Genomic DNA, 19265 nt, shown 5'->3' on the forward strand with positions numbered 1-19265 from the left:
CATTTCTACTTTTTTAAAGCACAGACTGGGCAAGTGGTAAAACCCGCTGATGGCTGCCCCAGGCTTATAAATCAAAGACAGCTGAGCAAAAGTTCAGGCACCATGAAATTCATAAAATCACTGTTGCACCGGCTCCACCACAAGTTCAGGAATAAACCGGTAAAAATCCAAAATACTCGGAGGAGATTACTTGTGTGGGAATCAATCATTTCTCTGCTCAAATTTTCTGGCATTTCCTTCTACAGCATCTTCACTGAATTCATAATTCACCAAAGCTGCTTCCTGAGACTGAGCACTGCCGGGCTGAGTAACTGAGACAAATTTTGATCGTTAAATAAATTCCAGGCAAGAGTATGTTTGACTTATGCACAGGAAAGCAGAGAATTCTTCTGTAAGCTGCAACACAATAGTGTTTTATCTTATCTGAGGAACTTATTGCCGCTTGCCTGTGTGTGTTTTACTGCCAAAATAAAATAAATTGAATCAGCTCACACATGATAACATGCTCTTTCCTAACTCATACTAATTGCTTGGCTAATTGATGTTTGTTGAACTTTCTCCATTTCATTGAGTGATTAGGTACAAAGCTAACAGTTGACATCTGTAGGCGCTTAACTGGCGTCTGTAATTACTGTTAATGTTAAATAATTGTTAGTTAATTGGAGTGGTAACTGACTGAATGGAATCCAGATTGTGAAGCAAAAAGGAACCTAGTTAAATAAACATACATTTTCAGAGAAAACAACATTTTTCTGCAGTTGTCAGAAACGAGAAATGATCCAGAGGCCCCGGGCAGCCCCAGCCTCCTCCATGCGGGAAGCTCTCCGGGCCTGGCGGCACCAGTGAGGAGGCCCTTTGTCACTGAGCAGGCCCATTAAAGGCTCTCCAGAACCATCTGAGGTTTTCATTCCAACTGTCTCCTACGAGTGTGTATTACTTTCTGAGACAACCAAACACGAAGTCATTTTGTTCAACCAAACAAAACCCTGAATATGAATGGCTTCAAGCTTTCTAGCCAATATTGCCAAGCATGGAGAGAAGACTTTCAACAAAATAAGCGAAGAGCTTGGTCCCTGGGCTCAAAAGTGAAAATCATGCTGGCTTATGTCACTGGAAGAAGGAGTGTGCTCCACTGTGATCCGCTCCTGCTGGTCTGGCCTAAGTTTTACCCGGGAAGGTGACATCGCTGTCAAAGTTCTACTCAAAAGACACCATCAAGATCGATGCGAATGTTCAGAAAAATCTTCCACCCTCTGCCAAACATTCACATTCACCATCACAACTCCAGGGTCCCCCCTCCCCCCCCCCCCAATAATCCATAAGGTCAGGGAAAGACCAAGTAGCAGCTGATGAAAACATTAAAGGGAAACACTGTCTCACAACAGGGGATATTTTTAGACCCTTAACTGGTGGCTTCACACGAGCAGTACAAGGCATCTGATTTCCCAAGAATTCTCAGGGAATAATTCTATACAACGGATTTGGTACCTCTGAGCGTGGTTCTATAGAAAGGTCAATTTCCATAAGAAAAGGAGCTGATTGCGTGCTATTTGCAGTGGGCTAGGAGGAGGAACTCAAGTGCTCCAGCTTCTTTGTCTCCCATCAAGCACCAATTACCCTTCAATAGTATTTAATTCTCCACACATCAGAGGTCTCTATCTCCTAAAGACCCCCAAATGCCCCCAAAAGATACCAAAAAAAAAAAAAAAAAGGTCTAGAGAAAGAAAACTAAAGAATGCATAACAGTCCAAGTTCCCCTTATCTAGGACTTAAGACATTACAAAAATGCAGCAATTTACAGAGGCTGCAATGGACTCTTCTGCACATGCGGAATGTGCTTGACGTCATGTCCCCCTCTAGATGTGCATTATGATGGGGTTTTAAACGCTAAATTAAAAAAAAAAAAATTAAAAGAAAGCTAAGCCATGCTCAACAACTCCATTACTTTCACTTATACAGAAAGCACAGAATTATTTTAGGGGAGGGTTTTTCTTAGCTCAGTGGTGGCCTTGCTGGTAATATAACTCAGCTTTTTGGTCACCAAAATAAGGGGTTCCCTCTTCATGTCTAAACCTAATAAATGAGGTGAGATCATCTCCATTAAAAAATGTATTAGGTACCCAGTTACTGAACCTCATCACACCAAGCAGGTGGATCTCTAGGAACATGTCTCTCACCTGCTCTCCTCAAATCTCAAGCAATTTTTTAGCCCGGTTTTCTTTCTACACTGCTGATAAAAGCACACTGTCAAAAACAACCGAAATCCCCAGTAACGTAAAGGCTCTGACCTCATCTGTGTCCCATGGACCCCTCAGCACAAAATGACCCCAAGAAGCGGCCAGGTGTGTCCACCTGCAGGCCTGATAGGGCCTGGAAAGGGAAAAACCATCCCGGGGAGAGTGAGCTCCAGGTGGTCCCCGTGTCCCAACTGGTGCTCACCATGGTGAGTGTCCACCAGAGGTCCCCCATGGCCGACCATGAGGGTGGGTGGTGCTCCTTAGCTATTCACATCACAGCAGACACTGGTACTCAGAGCAGGGGGCGCACAAACCAGGGGCTTCCTCCCTCCCTGGGTCATCCCCACCTCAGTGCTTCAGCCCTCTAACAGCTCACTCAGCAGGGCCCAAGGCTACCTACCCTGTGAGACACAGGGGAAGGTCAAGAAGGGGTGGGAAGGTCCTGGGGTGAAGTGCACCTCTTGGCCACCTCTCCTCTACAGCTCGCCCTGCCTACCTGCAGGGCCGATCCTGGACAAGAGGGCTCTGTGGCAAGAAGGGGCCTTTTCCCTTCCCCCAACCTAGACCATGAGCCCACATCTGGGCTGGTACATAGACAGGGGACTCCGGAGACTATTCTCCTTCCTCCCAGGTAGGGCTGCCCTGCTTTTCTTTCCTCCTCAGGGAGCTCTGCTCTGAAGCAATTTCAAAGTTTCAAGGAGGTTAACTATCTTGGCCGGATGGTCACAGGCAGCAAAGGACTCACTTTCTGCATTTCTGTCTATATATCAAAAGTGGCAAAAACCGCCCTGGCCGGTTTGGCTCAGTGGATAGAGCATCGGCTTGTGGACTCAAGGGTCCCAGGTTTGATTCCGGTCAAGGGCATGTACCTTGGTTGCGGGCACATCCCCAGTAAGGAGTGTGCAGGAGGCAGCTGATCGATGTTTCTCTCTCATCGATGTTTCTAACTCTCTATCCCTCTCCCTTCCTCTCTGTAAAAAATCAATTAAAAAAAATATAATATATATATTTATATATATATTTATATATATATATATATATATTTTTTTAAAAAGTGGCAAAAACTGCCAAGTAGGCCCTCCGGTAGGTGAGAAAGGGTAATACATACTGGCTGGCCATACTGAATAGTCGGGGAGTTCCTTTACAGGAGAAATACTCCAGAATTGTGAGTACAAGTCCTGTTGCTTCTATAGCAGTTCAACCAACTAAACATGGACAAGAAACACGTCTTTCTCTGTGTGTTTCTGTCTCACTGAGAAAATTAATTTTTCCTTTGGCAGATGGTTGAGTCACAAAGACAGAAGGATTCATAAAATTCACATGAACATCCTGTAAACATTTAAACACACGCTGATTAAATAAGGCAACCATGACCTTGATTAAAGTAAAACTTTTTTTTTTTTTTATGTCTACACCCCTAAGCCCTGCAATTTGGAGGCTCATCTTCCCACCTCTCTGGACATGCTCAGTTCTCACTGGAATAGCGTGGGCACATGCAAGCACACACTGCTTAATTCGTTTGTTTTAAGATGGGAAATAAAAGGCATCAGAAGAAAGCAACGATTTGGAACACACCTAAACATTAAACTTTTACCAGTTCTCTATTAAACTGGATGGACTCTACAACACAGAGAACATCAACATAAAATCAATGGGCAGAAGTGACAGAAAACCCATCCATCGGACCTACTCTGTTTCAGCCCCTCCCCACTTCCCAACTAAATGTTAGAAAACATCCCCACCGGAGACCTCAGGCCCTAGCAAGACCGGGAGCTTTTGCCACGGTTGGAAATTCTGACCTACAGAGGCTGCAGGATTCATTCGGGCTCACAAACAGATGGACAGGACTTGAGCCATGGCCTGCTGCTTCAGCCTGGAGCTCCATCCCCAGCATCCCAACATCAAAGCTGCTCCCCCAAGCCCCAACCATAATCAGTTGGTGAGATTAACACTGCCCTCCCACGGTGAAATTTTATGGCCCAAATCTGCTGCCACTGGGCTCAGCGGCATAATCGGCATAATCGCAGCACCAGCTTAGAGCCAGGCTTCTCTAAGGCAAGGCGGAGGAGCACTGCAGAACTCTGAGCCAGAGAGGTGATGTGTAGCTTTAAACATCTGGAGGTGGAGAAATACACGTGTCAGCTTCCCTGCAAGCTGGAAGCTTTGAAGATTTTCCCAGTAGTGTTTGCTACCTGGTGTAAATTTGCCCTTTTCTTACAACGCTTTTTATTGCTCTTGGCTAAGAATACTGGACAGAGACAGGAGACCTGACTGGTAGGCAGGCAGGCTGCTTTGCAGGAGAACTTGAACTTGATGTGCATGAGGCTGACAATTCCTTGAAGGCCCTGTCGACCATCCATCCAGTAAACGCTGCCACTGGAGTGAAAACAGCCCCAAACTCAAAAGCACATAGCGAGGCTCTCTGCACCTGTCCTGAAGCCGTGGCTGGCATTATCACTACACAATGAATCTCTTTTTGAAGTTGTTTTCCTGATGTTTAGCAGTTTGAATACTAATCCCCTTAACAAAACTGTCCCCATCTTCCCCCTCCTTTCCTGCTCCCCTTAATCTCCTTCTCTCCAGGGAGGGGGGGGCGGGTGCTGGACACCAGTCAGTCTAGTCTGCAGCACCTGGATTTGCATTGATTCCCTCTCTTGTCATTCATGTTACCAACAGGAATTAGCATAAGGCATTAAGGGGAAACTCAGGAGGAGAAAAGAAAGACCATTTTGATGGAAATAAGGGGCAAAGGAATAATCTGCCATCAACTAAAATGCTTATTTGTGTATGGTTTCCCAAGCAAAGCTTAGAAAAAGCCTGTGTTGATTTTAGTGTACACAAAGAAACCTTAATCCTTTCAAGCCAACTAAATCACCCCAGAAAAGCAGCTCAGAAGAAAGGCACCCTGTCAGGGGGTGACTATTCACAACCAAATAGATGCCACAAATCACACTCTGTAAGTAAACACAAATAAGAATGTGGGAAACGTTTGATTGGGAAAGGGAAAGGGGGAGGGGGGCAGAAGCAAGAGGGAGGGAGCAGAGGGGTTCCTCATCAATCACTCTCCATTTGCCCTGAAGAGAGCCTTTCAGCCCGGTGAGGGCAGCGCGGCCTGAATGCAGGTCTCAGAGCCCACTCTCACTCTAGGGCTCATCCCAGAGAGGGGAATCCCACTCTCACTCTAGGGCTCATCCCAGAGAGGGGAATCCCACTCTCACTCTAGGGCTCATCCCAGAGAGGAGAAACACATCCCACAGCTTTATGTCAACTGGCCAAAGTAAGACACAGTGACATGGTGCTGGAGGTCCTGGGAGGGGCCGGGGCGGGATGTCACTGAAACACAGAAGACCTCCTTTGGGTGGCCTGGCCTACCTCAGTCTCCTCCTCCTCCTCCCACCCCACCCTCTTTCACACGGATACACACCACTGTCTACTGATCCTCTCCCTCATCAAAATGAGCGGTAAACAATTATGCATTCTTACATATGAGCACTGTATGCCGTGAACTGCACGGATCTCCTTTTATTGGGCTTTTAGCATTATGGTTAACACATTTATACAAACTTTCAGTCCATCAAAAATATACGATGAAGTATAAAACTGGAACACTCCATTATGCAATAAAAAAAGATAAAATTCAATATGACAATAATTCTGGGAGTAATGGCAATCACATACGCATATACACCTCAAGGGAACTCTAAACATAATGTACTATTTAAAATTGCAGTTGGTTCCAATTCTAAAATAATCTGTGAGCTCAAAATAACTGAACTTGAAAATGTGTCTTACCAGCTAGCAAAAAATGCTAGCCCAGGCAATGACTATGCTGAAGAGGTTTCAAATTTCACTTTATGAAGGCCCAGCTCTGCCCAGGCACTGCCTAGTCTCTTCCAGGTAACACAGGAGGGATTCCCACAGAAAGCACACCTTCGTTTAGCAATTACCACGCAAGCACCTATATCTGGTTCTATTATAAATCTAATTTATACCTTTCAAATCATACACCTTTGCAAAGCCCGTGATGAGACACTCCTTTAAATTTCATTTTTTTCCAGCAACACTGCTGCAATGAAAACTGCTCAGAAACCTATTTGCAATAATAGATAGTTTTCCCTTAATGTACTGCTATATCGTTAGCCTCTCTAACTCTATATTGCGGTTTGGAAGAAATGAAAGGGATAGCACATATTTAGATTTTGCCCTCTTGCTCATTTATTAACTTTATAGAAGGCCCTCAGCAGAGTAAGGCTTGGTTTATGACCATGCTTCGAATATAAACAGCCACTGGTTATTAGAGTCCGCAGTACAAATAGGCTATTTATAGTTCTCTGACTGCTGGGTAGTTGATAAGTAACAATAAAGTTAAGGCGTTTTGACTTTAATTTAATGCATCCTGCATTAAATTAAAGTCACATAGGTAGTAGTGATTTCTTACTCAAATCAATTGAAATAAGGATTCAAGGTATTCTTTAAAATGAACTGTTTGTAATGTATCACAAAAGAACACACAGTCCATCTCAAGCAAAACCACAAAATATGAACAGTAGTTCCAGAATGAAAAAAAGACCGTATTTTTTTTATTCTTTCTTCCTAGGCAATGACAATAACACAAATATGAAAATACATAAATCACAGCTCCGAACTAATCTTACCTTTGTTTACAATAACGGTATTAAAGAGTTTTTCAGAGCTGGCATCTGATGCCTGGAAAACAAGAAGGGAGAAAAAAGTGTTATTATTGTCATTAATACAGTCACCATCATCATTACCATTTTTCTAAATCAATTTACTGCGTTTAAAAAAAGCCTAAGCGGGGAAAGCAGCAATTTCCCCAACCCTCCAGAAGGTGGTGCTAGTTGACTGCCTGAGAGAGATCTGCAGTGCAGTTATTTGCTGGGGGGGAAATCTGATTTCAAAAATGTGTCCTTATTAGACATATTATCTGTGCAAAACATATTTCTATGAGATGATACACAAAGCAATTCGGCTCACTCACATAATGATTTTGCAATTTCGTTGACAGATCATTATTTTGGAAATGGTACTTTTTTCATATTTGCACACATCTATTTTTCAATTTCCTTTCACAAACCAGAAATGCCCATTATTTAACGCTAAGCCTTTCCTCACTAAAAAGTGTCAATTAGCCCTCCCAGAAATTAATTTTTAAATATTCATCTGATGACTCCAAGATCCCTGTCCCTTATAGTAACCAGGATGACCTTGGTGTTAAAACCAAAGCAAGCTGACCTGCCCCCAAACCCTACACTGTACATGCCATCAGCATAATTTACTTTGCATTTTCTAGAGACCATGTCTGCTAATTATTACACTGGCTTGAGGAAAGTGAAATAGGCCTGTTTAAACAGCAAGAGTAAAGGCAATTTAAATTATACACGAATGTTCTGAGAAATAAACATGAAATCAGTTTGGAGAGAAATACTATAATGTTTTGGAAGCACTAAATATTTCTAGAACTAGAAAAATTAAAAAATTAAAAATTTAGCACCCTCATTATATAATATGAAGATGCATCTGCATTTAAAGTTACAATGGCTATGTTACATTTATGCTGTTTTGGCTACTCAATCCTTGCAAGAAATCACTTTTTCACTTTATAGAGATGCATGTTTGACAAAGCAAAGCATAGAATGCTGAATAAATAAGAAAGAAAGAAATACAGAGAATAGAAGGAGGGGGAATCTGAGGTACAGCATATTCTGGCTTTTAGAGACAAAGAAGATATTCAATTTAATTTTTCAAGGTTATGCTGATGAAGATGAGAGAATGATTCCTGTGTACATCTGGGGACCATGTTCTGGTTCTTAAAGCAAGTGATACAGGAGGACATAAAATATTTTTATTTTGACTACTTTTCCCTTTATTTCATTCTAATCTCCCAACTGTAGGGGTGGTTCAGAAGATTAACAGATCAAGAAGAAAAATAAAAAGAATCTATGTGCAAAACAAGTGAAGTGCATACATACATAAACAGTTTAATAAATCCTAGATAGACGTTTCCTCTTATTTTGCAGGAGTGGTAAAAAAAATAATCCAAAGGCCTTCCTGAAATCTTAAAATTGTGTATTATACTATCTTTTAATAAAAATAAAGTGCCAAAAAAACTGTTGCATGGAGGGGAGAGATAAGATATGCATTAAACAGATCAAGAAGACTGGATTACAAAAGCAAAAATCATGGGAATAGTCTTGTTAAACTGTAACATTAAGTGAGATTTCTAGGAATATGAATTTCCCAGATAAAAACTTAAGAGATGTAAGTATTTCACCATTCTTCAATAATAAGTATCTCTTGATTCTAATTGGAATTGCTAGGTTACATTCATGGCTTAAAAATTAAATTCCAGCTGATATTTTTTAAAAGAAGAAAGTCTGTTAACTAAATCATTTCACCAGACTGAAATAACCCTTGCAGATTTAGGAATTGCTTATTACAATGAGCCTAACTGGCTCAAAGAAATATAAAAACAAATTGCTGCACCCCAAATGCAAAAAGCATTAGTAAGGAAAGGAAATGGTTCCTGGTTGGGTTTTTGTTTGCGTTTGGGTGTGTGTACAAGATAGAGAGGGAACAGGACAGGAGCTGGAGGTGAAGGTGACCAGGCCTCTGGCTGCCTCTCACACCCTCCTTTGGGCTGCCACCTTTGTCCGCTCCACTGGGCTACCTGCTGTCTTCTCAAATAGGTGGTTCAGGGAACTTATGTCTGAAGCAAACTTCCATGTGATTACTTAGGATGCTCACTAGGAAGTCTGACAGGATATTCAGAGAGGCTTAGGAGTACACCTTCTAATAAACGCTTTTTGAACCCTTTCCTTTCCTGATACATGTTACAAAGCCTGAATGGATACCTCTTGCAACTGGGGGAGGGGGGAGTGTCTCAACAAGGCCTCCAAAAGCAAATGATGGCCACGGGGCTTTGGCTGATCAGAAAACGATTCTGGATCCCTCCTCTCTCTCCCCTTCAGCGGGTGAAACCCGTGGCAGACCACTGCCCTGAGAGTCAGAAAGAGCTTCTGAGCCAAAGCCTTAAGTGGAAACTACAAGAAAATTCTTTGCTTTTCCTCCACAAACTTTCCAAATTCCACTTATGCCTTTAAAGCATTTGCTCAAATGATTGGGCTCCTTGGGTTTTAATCTTTGGGACGTTTCGTTTTCACTGTTTTTAGAAAAAACCTTCAATACCTTATCCTATTACCTGGACCATTTTCCTGGCGGTTTTTTTTTTTTTTTTTAATCAGAAACGACAAATGGAAACGTGGTGAGCTGAGAGTTAGAGGAGCGGAGCCTTTTCTTCTCTCCTTAACGCGGGGGAACCTTTACAAGCTCAAGACCTTTATTTAGATGCTGCTCGCCATTTCGTTTCATCTTCCTCACTTGGGTTTGGAGGTTGAGGACTTGAAGTGGCTACATCTAAAAATTGATACACGCCCCCCCACAAAAAGCTTTTTAGCTGCTTTTTATTTAGGGGGAGACGCAGATTTGTTTTTAATACTTAAAAATGACTAAACACCGCAGTTGTTTAAAGAAAAGTTAAATAAGTCAAACAGATTGGAGGAAGGAACACAGATAAGGAGGGAAAGGAACAGAAGCCTTCAATGCCGGAGACGGGTCGCAGCCGCTTGGCTTCGGGGTCCACCTTCATTTCCTCCGGCCGAGGACCCGGGAGACAGCCCTCCGCGCCGGCAGGAAGAGGGACTTTTCAAGAGAAACCTCCTGGAAACTTAAGCGCGAGTTCTGTCCCCACGGCCGCCGCCGAGCCGAGCCCAGATCTCCTTTCGCTTCCTCTCGGCACCGCGTGCGAGCCGGGATCCCGACCCCGGCGCGGGGACCGCGGGGGGAGCCCAACGCCAAGGTCTCCAGCGCCAGCGGCCCAGGCCCCGGCCCGGCCCGGGTCAGGCGGAGCCCCTGGGGCGGGGGAGGCGCTGGGGCGTCTCCCGCCTCCGGACGGACAGCGAAGCTCCCGCCGCCCGCGCCGCCGCTCCCGGACCGAGCCCGCCGGCCGCGGAGGAAAGTACAAAGGCGGCGCCGGGCCGCGGAGGGAGAGCGGGGGAGGGGGGCGATGAAGGGGTTCGGGCGCGCCGGCCGCGAGGAGCCCGCCCCTGCCACCCCGGCCCGCAGGCTCGGCCGCCGCAACAAAAGACCCCCGACCCGGCCGCCTCCCTTCCGACCGTGGGCGGCGGGCGAGGGGGCTGTGCCCCGAGGGCTGCATTACCTGTTCGCAAAGGGTTAAGCGGTCCTGTCAGCCCCAAGTTCATGGTTGGGCTCCCGAGCAGGGCTCCCGAAGGGGGATCGTCCAAGACCAGGGCAAAGCCAGCCAAACACGCGAGGAGAAAACGCCCAACTCCGACCGGGCTGCGTTCGCAAGTCTCACTCCTGCTGTCCTAGCAAAGTCTGGAGCGGATGGAGGGGTCAGATCCGTGCGGGGGCGACGGCTTCGGGCGCCGGGAGCCGGCTCCGTGCACACATCCGAGCGCGGCCGGGCCGGGCGGGCGGCGGCGGCGGCGGCGGCGGGAGGGAGCGCACCCGGCCCGCGCTCGCCCGCTGCCTTCGGGTCGCTCCTGCGGCGCGCGGGGCCGGGGGGCACTGCGGGGACCCGAGCGACGTCCGGGGCGGGCGGGCGAGGCGGCGAGGAGCGGCCCGAGCCGCGGCCGCGGCGCGCGGAGCTAAGAGCGAGGCGGCGGCGGCGGCGACAGGACAAAGGAGACCATGTGCGGAGGGAGGGAGGAGGGAGAGGGAGGAGGAGGAGGAGGGCACACCGCGGCGGCGGCGGCGGCGGCTTCTCCCAGGCGGCAGCCTCGGGCTCACCGACTGCCGGCCCGCCTCTCCAGCAGCGCCACGGGCCGCCTGGTCCCGGTCCCGCCGCCGCCGCCGCCGCGCCGGAGGGGGACGCTCCGGGAGTCTTTATTTTTGGCCAATTTCAGCGGCGCGGGGCGCCAAGCAGGCTGCGCGGGACCGACGGCGCCTCCTGGCTGGAGCTGGCGGGCGGCGGGGAGCGCCTGGGCTGGCTGGGCTCCGGCCCGCGCTCCGCTCGCGGGCGCCTGCCTCTCCCGCCGGCTCACGGCTCAAGTGAACTCCATCGGCGGCCGGCGCCGGCGCCGCGGGCTCCGAGGCTGAACGAGTGTCGGGAAGGGGCGGCGGCGGCACCGGGGTCCCAGGCTCCGGACTTCGCTCCCCGACTGCGCCGAGCGCGCCTCCGCCAGACGCTCGCAGCCCTCGGAGCGGGACTTCCTCGGTGCGCGGAGCCGGAGCAGCCGGTGCCGCCGCCCCTCCTCCGGTCCGCCCCGCGCGCCCCGCCCCTCGTTGCCCCTCCTCTCGGCCCGGCGCCTGGTCTGCCCGGCAGGGGCGCAGTCCCTGGGCGCGACAAAGACAGCTGTCGCTCCCCGCGGCCCCGGGCCCTAGGTCCCCAGGCCGCCTTCCTGGCGGACGCGCCTGGCGGGGAACTGCAACTCCCGAGCCTTCCCCGCAGTTGCGGCTTCCAGTATTGCGCTGCAGCAGGGGAAGACCACTAGGCCCACAGCTTGGGGTTGAATTGCAACTAGGCCAGCCACATCCGCACAGAGCAAGCTCTCTAAGGCAAGAAAGTGATGTGTGCGAAACACGGGGCACATAGTAGGTGCTCAATCCAAAATATTAACTACATTGTTGGAAATGGAGAGGGGGTCAGAGTCTAGTATGAGAACAAAAAGGTCTTAATCTAACCGCAGCCCCAACATGATCAAAGACTGAATGCAGTTAGTTAGGTCTTAAGGATAACTGAGAGCGCATGAACTGGCCATTTACAAATCCTTCCCCAACCCCCATTCTCCAAATCCACTAACAAAGTGAAGCCAATTGGTTCCCCTGGCATCCACCAGATGTAGGGAAAGGAATAAAGCAAAGCCACAGCCTCACTACAGGGGCAGCAATTACCATTTTCCTAACATTTGTCATCATTGTGTTCTTAGTGTAGGGCCTGCAAAGGGGGAGAGGGCGCTCACTGACCACAAACAGCTGGATTTCCCCAGAAATCCCACTTCTGCCCAGAGCATACCCAGCCCCCTTCTGTCCAGCCTGGGAGCCCCTCCACAGGCTCTGGCCTCCTTACTCACTGTCCCAACCACAGAGGCCCCTGTGCCATATGGGGGATGAGGAGATCCTCGGCAAACAACAGTTTGCTGTGGTTTTCCCAGCACAAGGGAAAGAGGAGAGGCCTGGAGAGCAACTGGAAGGGTTCTGGGGTAGAGTGGGCACACCAGGGGGGAGTGGGAGGAGAGGGAAGCTTGCGGTTCCTGATTTCCCTCCCAGGCCACCTTTACCTGGAGTGCAGCTGAGATGAGAGGAAAGGAACTGGCTGGGGAGAGGTGCACACCACATACCAATGACATGGAGACTGGCTTAAAGCATGAGGCCCGTTCCTCGCCTCTTTGAAGTTGAACATCTGTCACTGTTTGATTTCATGGCACTCTTGAAACATACCTCAAGGAGAAAAATAGGGGTGCTTGCTGTATGGCACACTTCTTTTTCTTGAACCTCCAAATACAATTAATCTGGGGAATTAGAGCGTCTCGCCCGATGCCTTCCCCAACTGGTAGCCTCTCCATGGTCTTTCTAAAAACCAATTTTTCCAAGGCAGATAGTAGAGAGAAATTTTTCTCTGACCCCAGAGAAGTCAGAAGAAAAGGTGCCTCGGCAGGTGTAAGTTTGGAGTTGGGTTTTCCTATTGCTTATACGATGTCACAAAAGCCAGCTGAGGCCCTCCAGCCCGGGGCATTCATTCTGAAGCTGTTTCTGCAATACCCAGATAGCTCAAAGGCAAACATTAAATTTTCAAGAAAAGACATTAAAATGTTGTTTCTTTTGGAGCAATCAGAATGGGATGGTTTTCTTGTCTTGTTGCTCTAATAAAATCAATAATACAGGGAAGAAATTGCCAGAGCTCCTGCCAGGTCCCCCTCGGGGTAAACTGAGATGCACGAAAGGATGGGCAACTTAGACGACCAACTACAGCAACCACTTAGCCCTCTGAAGTGCTTTTCTCAGGCAGCATTTCTGACACTTAGCGTGCCTTGCATTAGATTGTCATCTCTGATTATTAGGGATTAGACCACAGATGAAAGCCTGGGACAGATCTGCATGTGTCCCTGTATTTTGATGATCTGCAATCAGGAGGAAGGCAGAAACGCCAACAGCCAAGCCTCTAGAGAACCCACAGAATGCGGCTTCTGCGGCCTCCCCGCCCCCTGCCCTGCGCCCCGCCTGCGCTCAGCCTGCTCCCTGCACAGTCCAGCACTGCCCCTCTGCTTCATTTCTCAGCCTCTCACCACCTATGTGCAGGAATGAGTCCGTTCTGATTGGTTTCCAACTTGCCCTGTTCCCTCTCCTTTCTGGAAGGGAGGGCATCAGTGTCAAAATTGGAAAGGGACAGGCGCAGGACAGCATTAGAAATACCGAGAAGGAAGACGGAAAAAAAATACATAAAAAAGGATACCTCCGCACACTGGGAGACACAAAATCCTAGTCCAAGATCTGACTTTCTGACTTTCAAGAATCAAGAAGATTTATTATTCTTTTTCCTTGAGAAACTTAGCTTCCCTTTATTGGAATTTTAATCCAAAGATTATAAAGTCAAATGTCAGTAACATTCAGAAGGTTGAACATACCAGCACTAATGGCTTAATGTCACCTTTGGTTTCTGAACCAGATTTAAGGAGATCAAGTCTTACAAAGTGGGGACCCCGACAAGAAGCAGACGGCAAGAATACGGGCTCGGCGGCCTTCTCAGTGTTAGGTCAGTTACTTCAGAAACAAAACCAATTTCTGATACTCCACCAAAGACCTCCGCCAAGTTTGTGATTAACTAGCTGAAAGGTAAAACAAACTATCTTCCTTAAATCTCAAAATATATCTAAAGATAAGATAAACCAGGTTTGATAACTAATGGAAGTTCTTCTAAACCCACCTAACATGGCAGAGTTTTAAAGCTTAAAATGTGAGATTTGATTCAATTTGCATCGTAAATTACCACACAGAGACTAAACATTTTCTGCTAAAATACTTCTTACCAACGCTGGTCTTCTGTTGAGCATCATATAGAGAAAAAGTTGACTATAAATACAATGTACTTCAGGCATTCCCTAGCAGAAGAGGTCGGGGGATTCCTGGGATCATTTCAAAGGAGAGGAAGTCTTACAAAAATTCCTCCAGCCTTTCTATTTTAAGTTGTGTGGTTCGCAAAGACCAGGAAAGGGGATCGACAGCACATGAGTTCCCTCTCAAAGGAGCCCTGGGGAAGCCGTCACCCCACCTGGCTTATTTCTGTGTCTCCAGGAGGCCTGATCTTCTCAAATGCTCAATCTCCTCAAAGTTTGAAAGGACACATTTCTACCTGTTCTTTGGCTAGAGGTTAAGAGCCAGCATCTGGCTGACATCATGGCCCTGTCATTTCTGAGCCAGGAGACCTTGGGAAAATCCCTTCGCCCTCCGTGCTTCATGTGCCTCGCCTGTAAAATGAGACGGCAGCCGTACCCGCACCCCCGAGGGCTGCTGCCAGCATGTAGGTGCGTGATGAGAGAGGAGGAATAGGTGGCTGAGATTTCCCCGGCCTGCAAGGGAGGCTGGGGCACCTGACAAGTGTCTGGAGAGCTGATAAAATGAGGGGAGACTCAGGGCCGAAGACACATGGCACAGAGTGAGTGGGATATAGGTGTTGGCTATTCTGATGGAAGAGGATACTGTTATTGGGATTTCTGTGGCGAACAACAAAACAAAAGGATATTCTGGTATGGCAGCAATGTGCGCGGCGATGCCTTCTCCCGGGTTCTGTCAATGCAGGCCACCACGGTGACAACGAAAAGAACCAGATGATCCTCAAAACAACGCTAACCCCCAAAAGTGGGGACAGTGGCTTGCACCATCTCTACTGGAAAGCCCCACCTTCACACCGGCCTTCCTGCAAGCAATTCCTCCAGATGGGGTGGGAGCCTGGAAATTACCGAGCCTGGGTTGCGTGAGAAAGCCGGGGGGATGGGAGTAACATGGATCTTCTCGATAGATATAGAGTCCAGTCTCGAGTGAAGCAAAATGTTATGCGAGTTCACTAGGCTTTAAGACGTCCTCAGCCTCTTAACAGCAAGGGCTTCAACTTCTTAGAACATAAAGCAGCATGCATCCCATTGATGGCATGTGGACACGTTACATTGTGACTGCCAGTGTCAAAGGGCCTACAGATTTGCTATGATTAAAAATGGTTTCTTATGGATGCAGAAGCATGTTTTACTTTTTGTTCCTTTTCTGTGTGGGGTACCTCCCCCCTCAGGTTGGTTTTAAATCCACCTATCCGAGGACTATGTCTGTGTGTCTTTATTCACGCCACAGCCATAGCAGCAGTACCAGGAACAGAGACAGCAGCCCGGCACTTCACACCCACGTGTGAGGATACAGTGCCCGCCGATTCCCTGAGGCATGGACCTAGCTTCTTGAGGGTCTAGTTCACAGCTTGGAAAGTGTTCATGTCGCGTACACAGCTCAGTATTGGCAGCCCTACCTCAACAGATGCATGAAGAGGGAGGAGGAATGGCTGGCTGGCTGAGATTTTCCCAGTCTGCCGGGGAGGCTGGGGCCCCCGACAAGTGTCCGGGTAACGGATAAAATGAGGGGAGACTCGGGGCTGAAGACAGGTGCCGAGAAGCACAGAGGGACCTGCAGAGTGGGATCCTCATGCCTGCTGCTCCCGGCGCACATGGGTGACCAGGAGTCCTCGCCTGGAGGCCTGAAGTCAACAGGCGGCGCACCCACCCCTAGGGAAGTCCCGCTGCCGAGGCTGTCCAGCTTCCCACCTCTGCTCATTCCTGACTTAGTGCCCTCCAGGCGGTCCAGTCCGGAGATGAAAACCCTTCCTGGGTCCCAGGGATTTCTCCTGTGGAGGCCAACCCATTTTACACTACAGACCGCCATCTCCTCCCTCGAGCGGTGCCTGGCTAGCCAACCTAGGGTGGCCCAGACCCTCGGCTCCGTGCCCCCCACCCCTGAAGGAGGAGGTTTTACAGGAAGGTCCGTTAGTTATCCCGCTGAAAGGGCTGCAGTGGTTCACATTCTCACTGTGGTAAGCAAGAGCCTCCTCCACCATGTGTGCCTGGGTTGCTACAATTGATCATGGGGCTGCAACGAGAGGGAAGTAAATAAACTGAACTGGGTTAGTTTATGATGCAGACTATTGAGACGCAGGGAGAAATAAATATTTTCCAGGTGTAGAAGTCAAGAAGAAAGAATTTTACTTTCAAACTTCACAGTGTACTATAAACTACAAAGGGAAGAAGTATTAAAAATAACCATAAAATATATCTTACGTAACCTCCAAATCTACATTAAGATATTAATATTCAGAATCTGACAGTCCCACAAAGAAAGGCGATGCAAGATAAGCCATTCAATCTCTGCCCGTGTTGCCCAATGGCACCTCACTTTTTCCAGAAGGAGATGAGATCGGGACTCTGAGTGCGTCTTCGGGTGTCGTCTGGGCACCCGGTCTTCTACACCACTTAGCACTGACGGGGTTTGTAACTCGGGGTCTAGAGGCCTGCATTTGACATCAGGTCTGTCTCGCTTGAGGACAGGTACTCACCTGCTCACATCCCCAACACTGGACCCTCTCCCTAGTTCTACATGGAAATGGGGTGGGACAGGGGCCAGAGGTGATTACAGTGACCACAATGCCTGCAGGAGCCGGAAGGAGGGCGGGACAAAATGTGCAAGTCAGTGGAGATGATCAACTGAAAAGAAGATGCTTTTGGTAAGGCATTTCCTTCAGCTATCTTTGCGTAAATATCCCAGAACCTGGTTCTGAAGCAGGCTTGCTGGATATTGTAACTCATGGTCCCTGGCCTGGTGGTTAGGAGTGTGGGCTGGGAGTTAGAAGGACGTATCTCTGAATCCAATCTCTATCAAGATAAATGGTTCAGCATGAGCCCTTACTTAACTTTTCCTAAGCCTCACATTCCTCATCTGCAAAGTGGAGCTAGTACTCTAAGTCAACTCTCACGGTGTTGTTGCGAGCATTAAATAAAATAAGGCATCGGCGCGATTTGCTGCCGGGCTCCCCATGCGGGGCGACTCATTACACTGGTGCCAGCCATTTTTCCGGGGCGACTAAGAGATGGCTGGTCTCACGGTTAAAAGCACAGCTACTCTCAACAAACTGCTGGGTTCAACTCCCGGCTCATCCTTCACTCCCACTTAGCAGCTGTGTAACGTGAAAAGACTGCTTCCCACCTCTGAGCCTCGCCTTCCTCATCCACACAGGAGGGCAGTAGCAGCACCTCCTGTTATTACAGCAACTGCTGGGAGGGTCAATAACTTAACGCGCAGAGCCCTTGGAGCAGTCCCCCGTCTCGCTCGCCACAAGCCATCTGGGAGTAGATGTCCTTCGTTTTGACCAATAGTTTTTCACTTCCCCCTTCCTTGGCTCATAAGGGTGCTGATGTGCATGCCTAGAGCAACCTGTTTTTCCAAAACGTTTACAATGGTTATGTCATCTGCCCACGCAGCAATACTGTGCGGCAAATGGAATACCTGCTATTCTCCTCCACACTTCAGACGAGGCAACTGATAGCGAGAGCCCAAGAGCACCCCGTGGAAGTGGGGGTCAGGGTGACAGCACAGTTCTGAAGGACCCACCCCTTCTTCGCATCCCACGTCCCACCAGCCACAGGATTGGTGGGTCTCCATTTCTCACTCCCTGGGCCGGACCTGGAATTCCGGCAGACTCTCAAGGCTGAAATAGGTCAGCTCTAGGTCTTAGTCAAAACGGAGTCTGATAGTAGAGTCTAGAGAAGCTTCAAGGGCCAAACACCATGGTGAAGCTGCCTTTAAGCCGTGGAGATACTAGGGCATGTGACTAGTTTACCGTCACAGGTTTTAAGTTCGGAAGATTACTGACATCCAGGTTAAGGTCATTTGCAAAAGGAACGTGACAAGTGGTGGCCAAATGAACGTCAGCACATCTTTCCCTCCACGGGTTTGCTCTCTTGTCCTGGAAACACGTTACCTGTGAACATGAATATTCCTTCGGGTCCTGGAAATGCTACCCCTCCGTCCAGACAAATACAAAGGATTTCGTGCTTTCATTCTAGCTTCATCACGGAGTATCCGGACAGTCCAAATATTTACTTGCAGAAATTCTCATCGGCAAGAATGGATCATTTGCTTCTGCTGTTTTGGTGAGTCATACAGTTGCCGGGGTACTAGGTGGGCAGCGAGAATGTCAAATATTTCCCTTGGGTTATCCTTCCTGAAAGCATTTTATTGGCCAATGTTTCTGATTTTCCACCTTGTGCTGGTCTTCGTTTTTCTCCCTGTCTCTCCCGCACTCTCAGAACGGAATTGCCACCGCTCCCGTCTCGGTGGCTTCATGAACCAAATGAGCGTACTTTGCAAAGGGTCACCTGCTATACGCACGCCGACTGCTCTGATCGCTTGCTGCTGATACCCAGGGTGAGGGTGAGCCTGCACACCCACAAAGCCCTGCCCGCCCCTCGCTGGTCCTGCATAATCTCCTTTTACAGAGCTGGGCTGCAAATTAAACCAGCAATTTCTCCTGCTGCTCCAAACACAGCTTCTCTTGAAGATTTCCTTAGGGAAATATATCTAAGAAAATGTCTCACATGTATTACCTGTTTCTTGGCTCGCTTTCTGGACACTGTCATTCCTGTAGGGGCGTAAATTTCCTTCGTGGGAACAAGACACTGCTCTGGCGAGCTAAGATTCAGGAGGGCCAGGACCGTGCCCTTACATCCCCCAACGCCTACCATCATTCCCCTGAACACCTAGTACAGTCCTCATGTGCAGTAGATGGTCAGTAGTGGTCCATCAATGAGTTAACGGATCCACGACCATATCCCTGCCAGCTAAACAGAAGAGAATGAAGACACTGTCTGAAAAAATAAATTAAGCTGTAAAGTCCTTTCCACAAACTGTCACCGGGTTAGGATTTCACAGAATGTATAAGCCCATCGTCATAAGGCTTACAGA

At 48.4% G+C, this 19265-nt stretch overlaps 1 protein-coding gene across 1 annotated transcript in view; it reads right to left on the reverse strand.

Annotated features, from left to right (window-relative positions):
• LOC129148674 (autism susceptibility gene 2 protein-like) overlaps positions 1-19265 on the reverse strand; it is a 93795-nt gene that overhangs the window by 53565 nt on the left and 20965 nt on the right. Inside the window, exon 2 of the mRNA XM_054714167.1 lies at positions 6893-6944. Within this exon, the coding sequence (XP_054570142.1) occupies positions 6893-6944 (52 nt within the window). The remainder of the gene's footprint in view (positions 1-6892; positions 6945-19265) is intronic.

The sequence above is a fragment of the Eptesicus fuscus genome, chromosome 4 (genome assembly GCF_027574615.1).
Source record: "Eptesicus fuscus isolate TK198812 chromosome 4, DD_ASM_mEF_20220401, whole genome shotgun sequence".
Classification (NCBI taxonomy): Eukaryota; Metazoa; Chordata; class Mammalia; order Chiroptera; family Vespertilionidae; genus Eptesicus; species Eptesicus fuscus.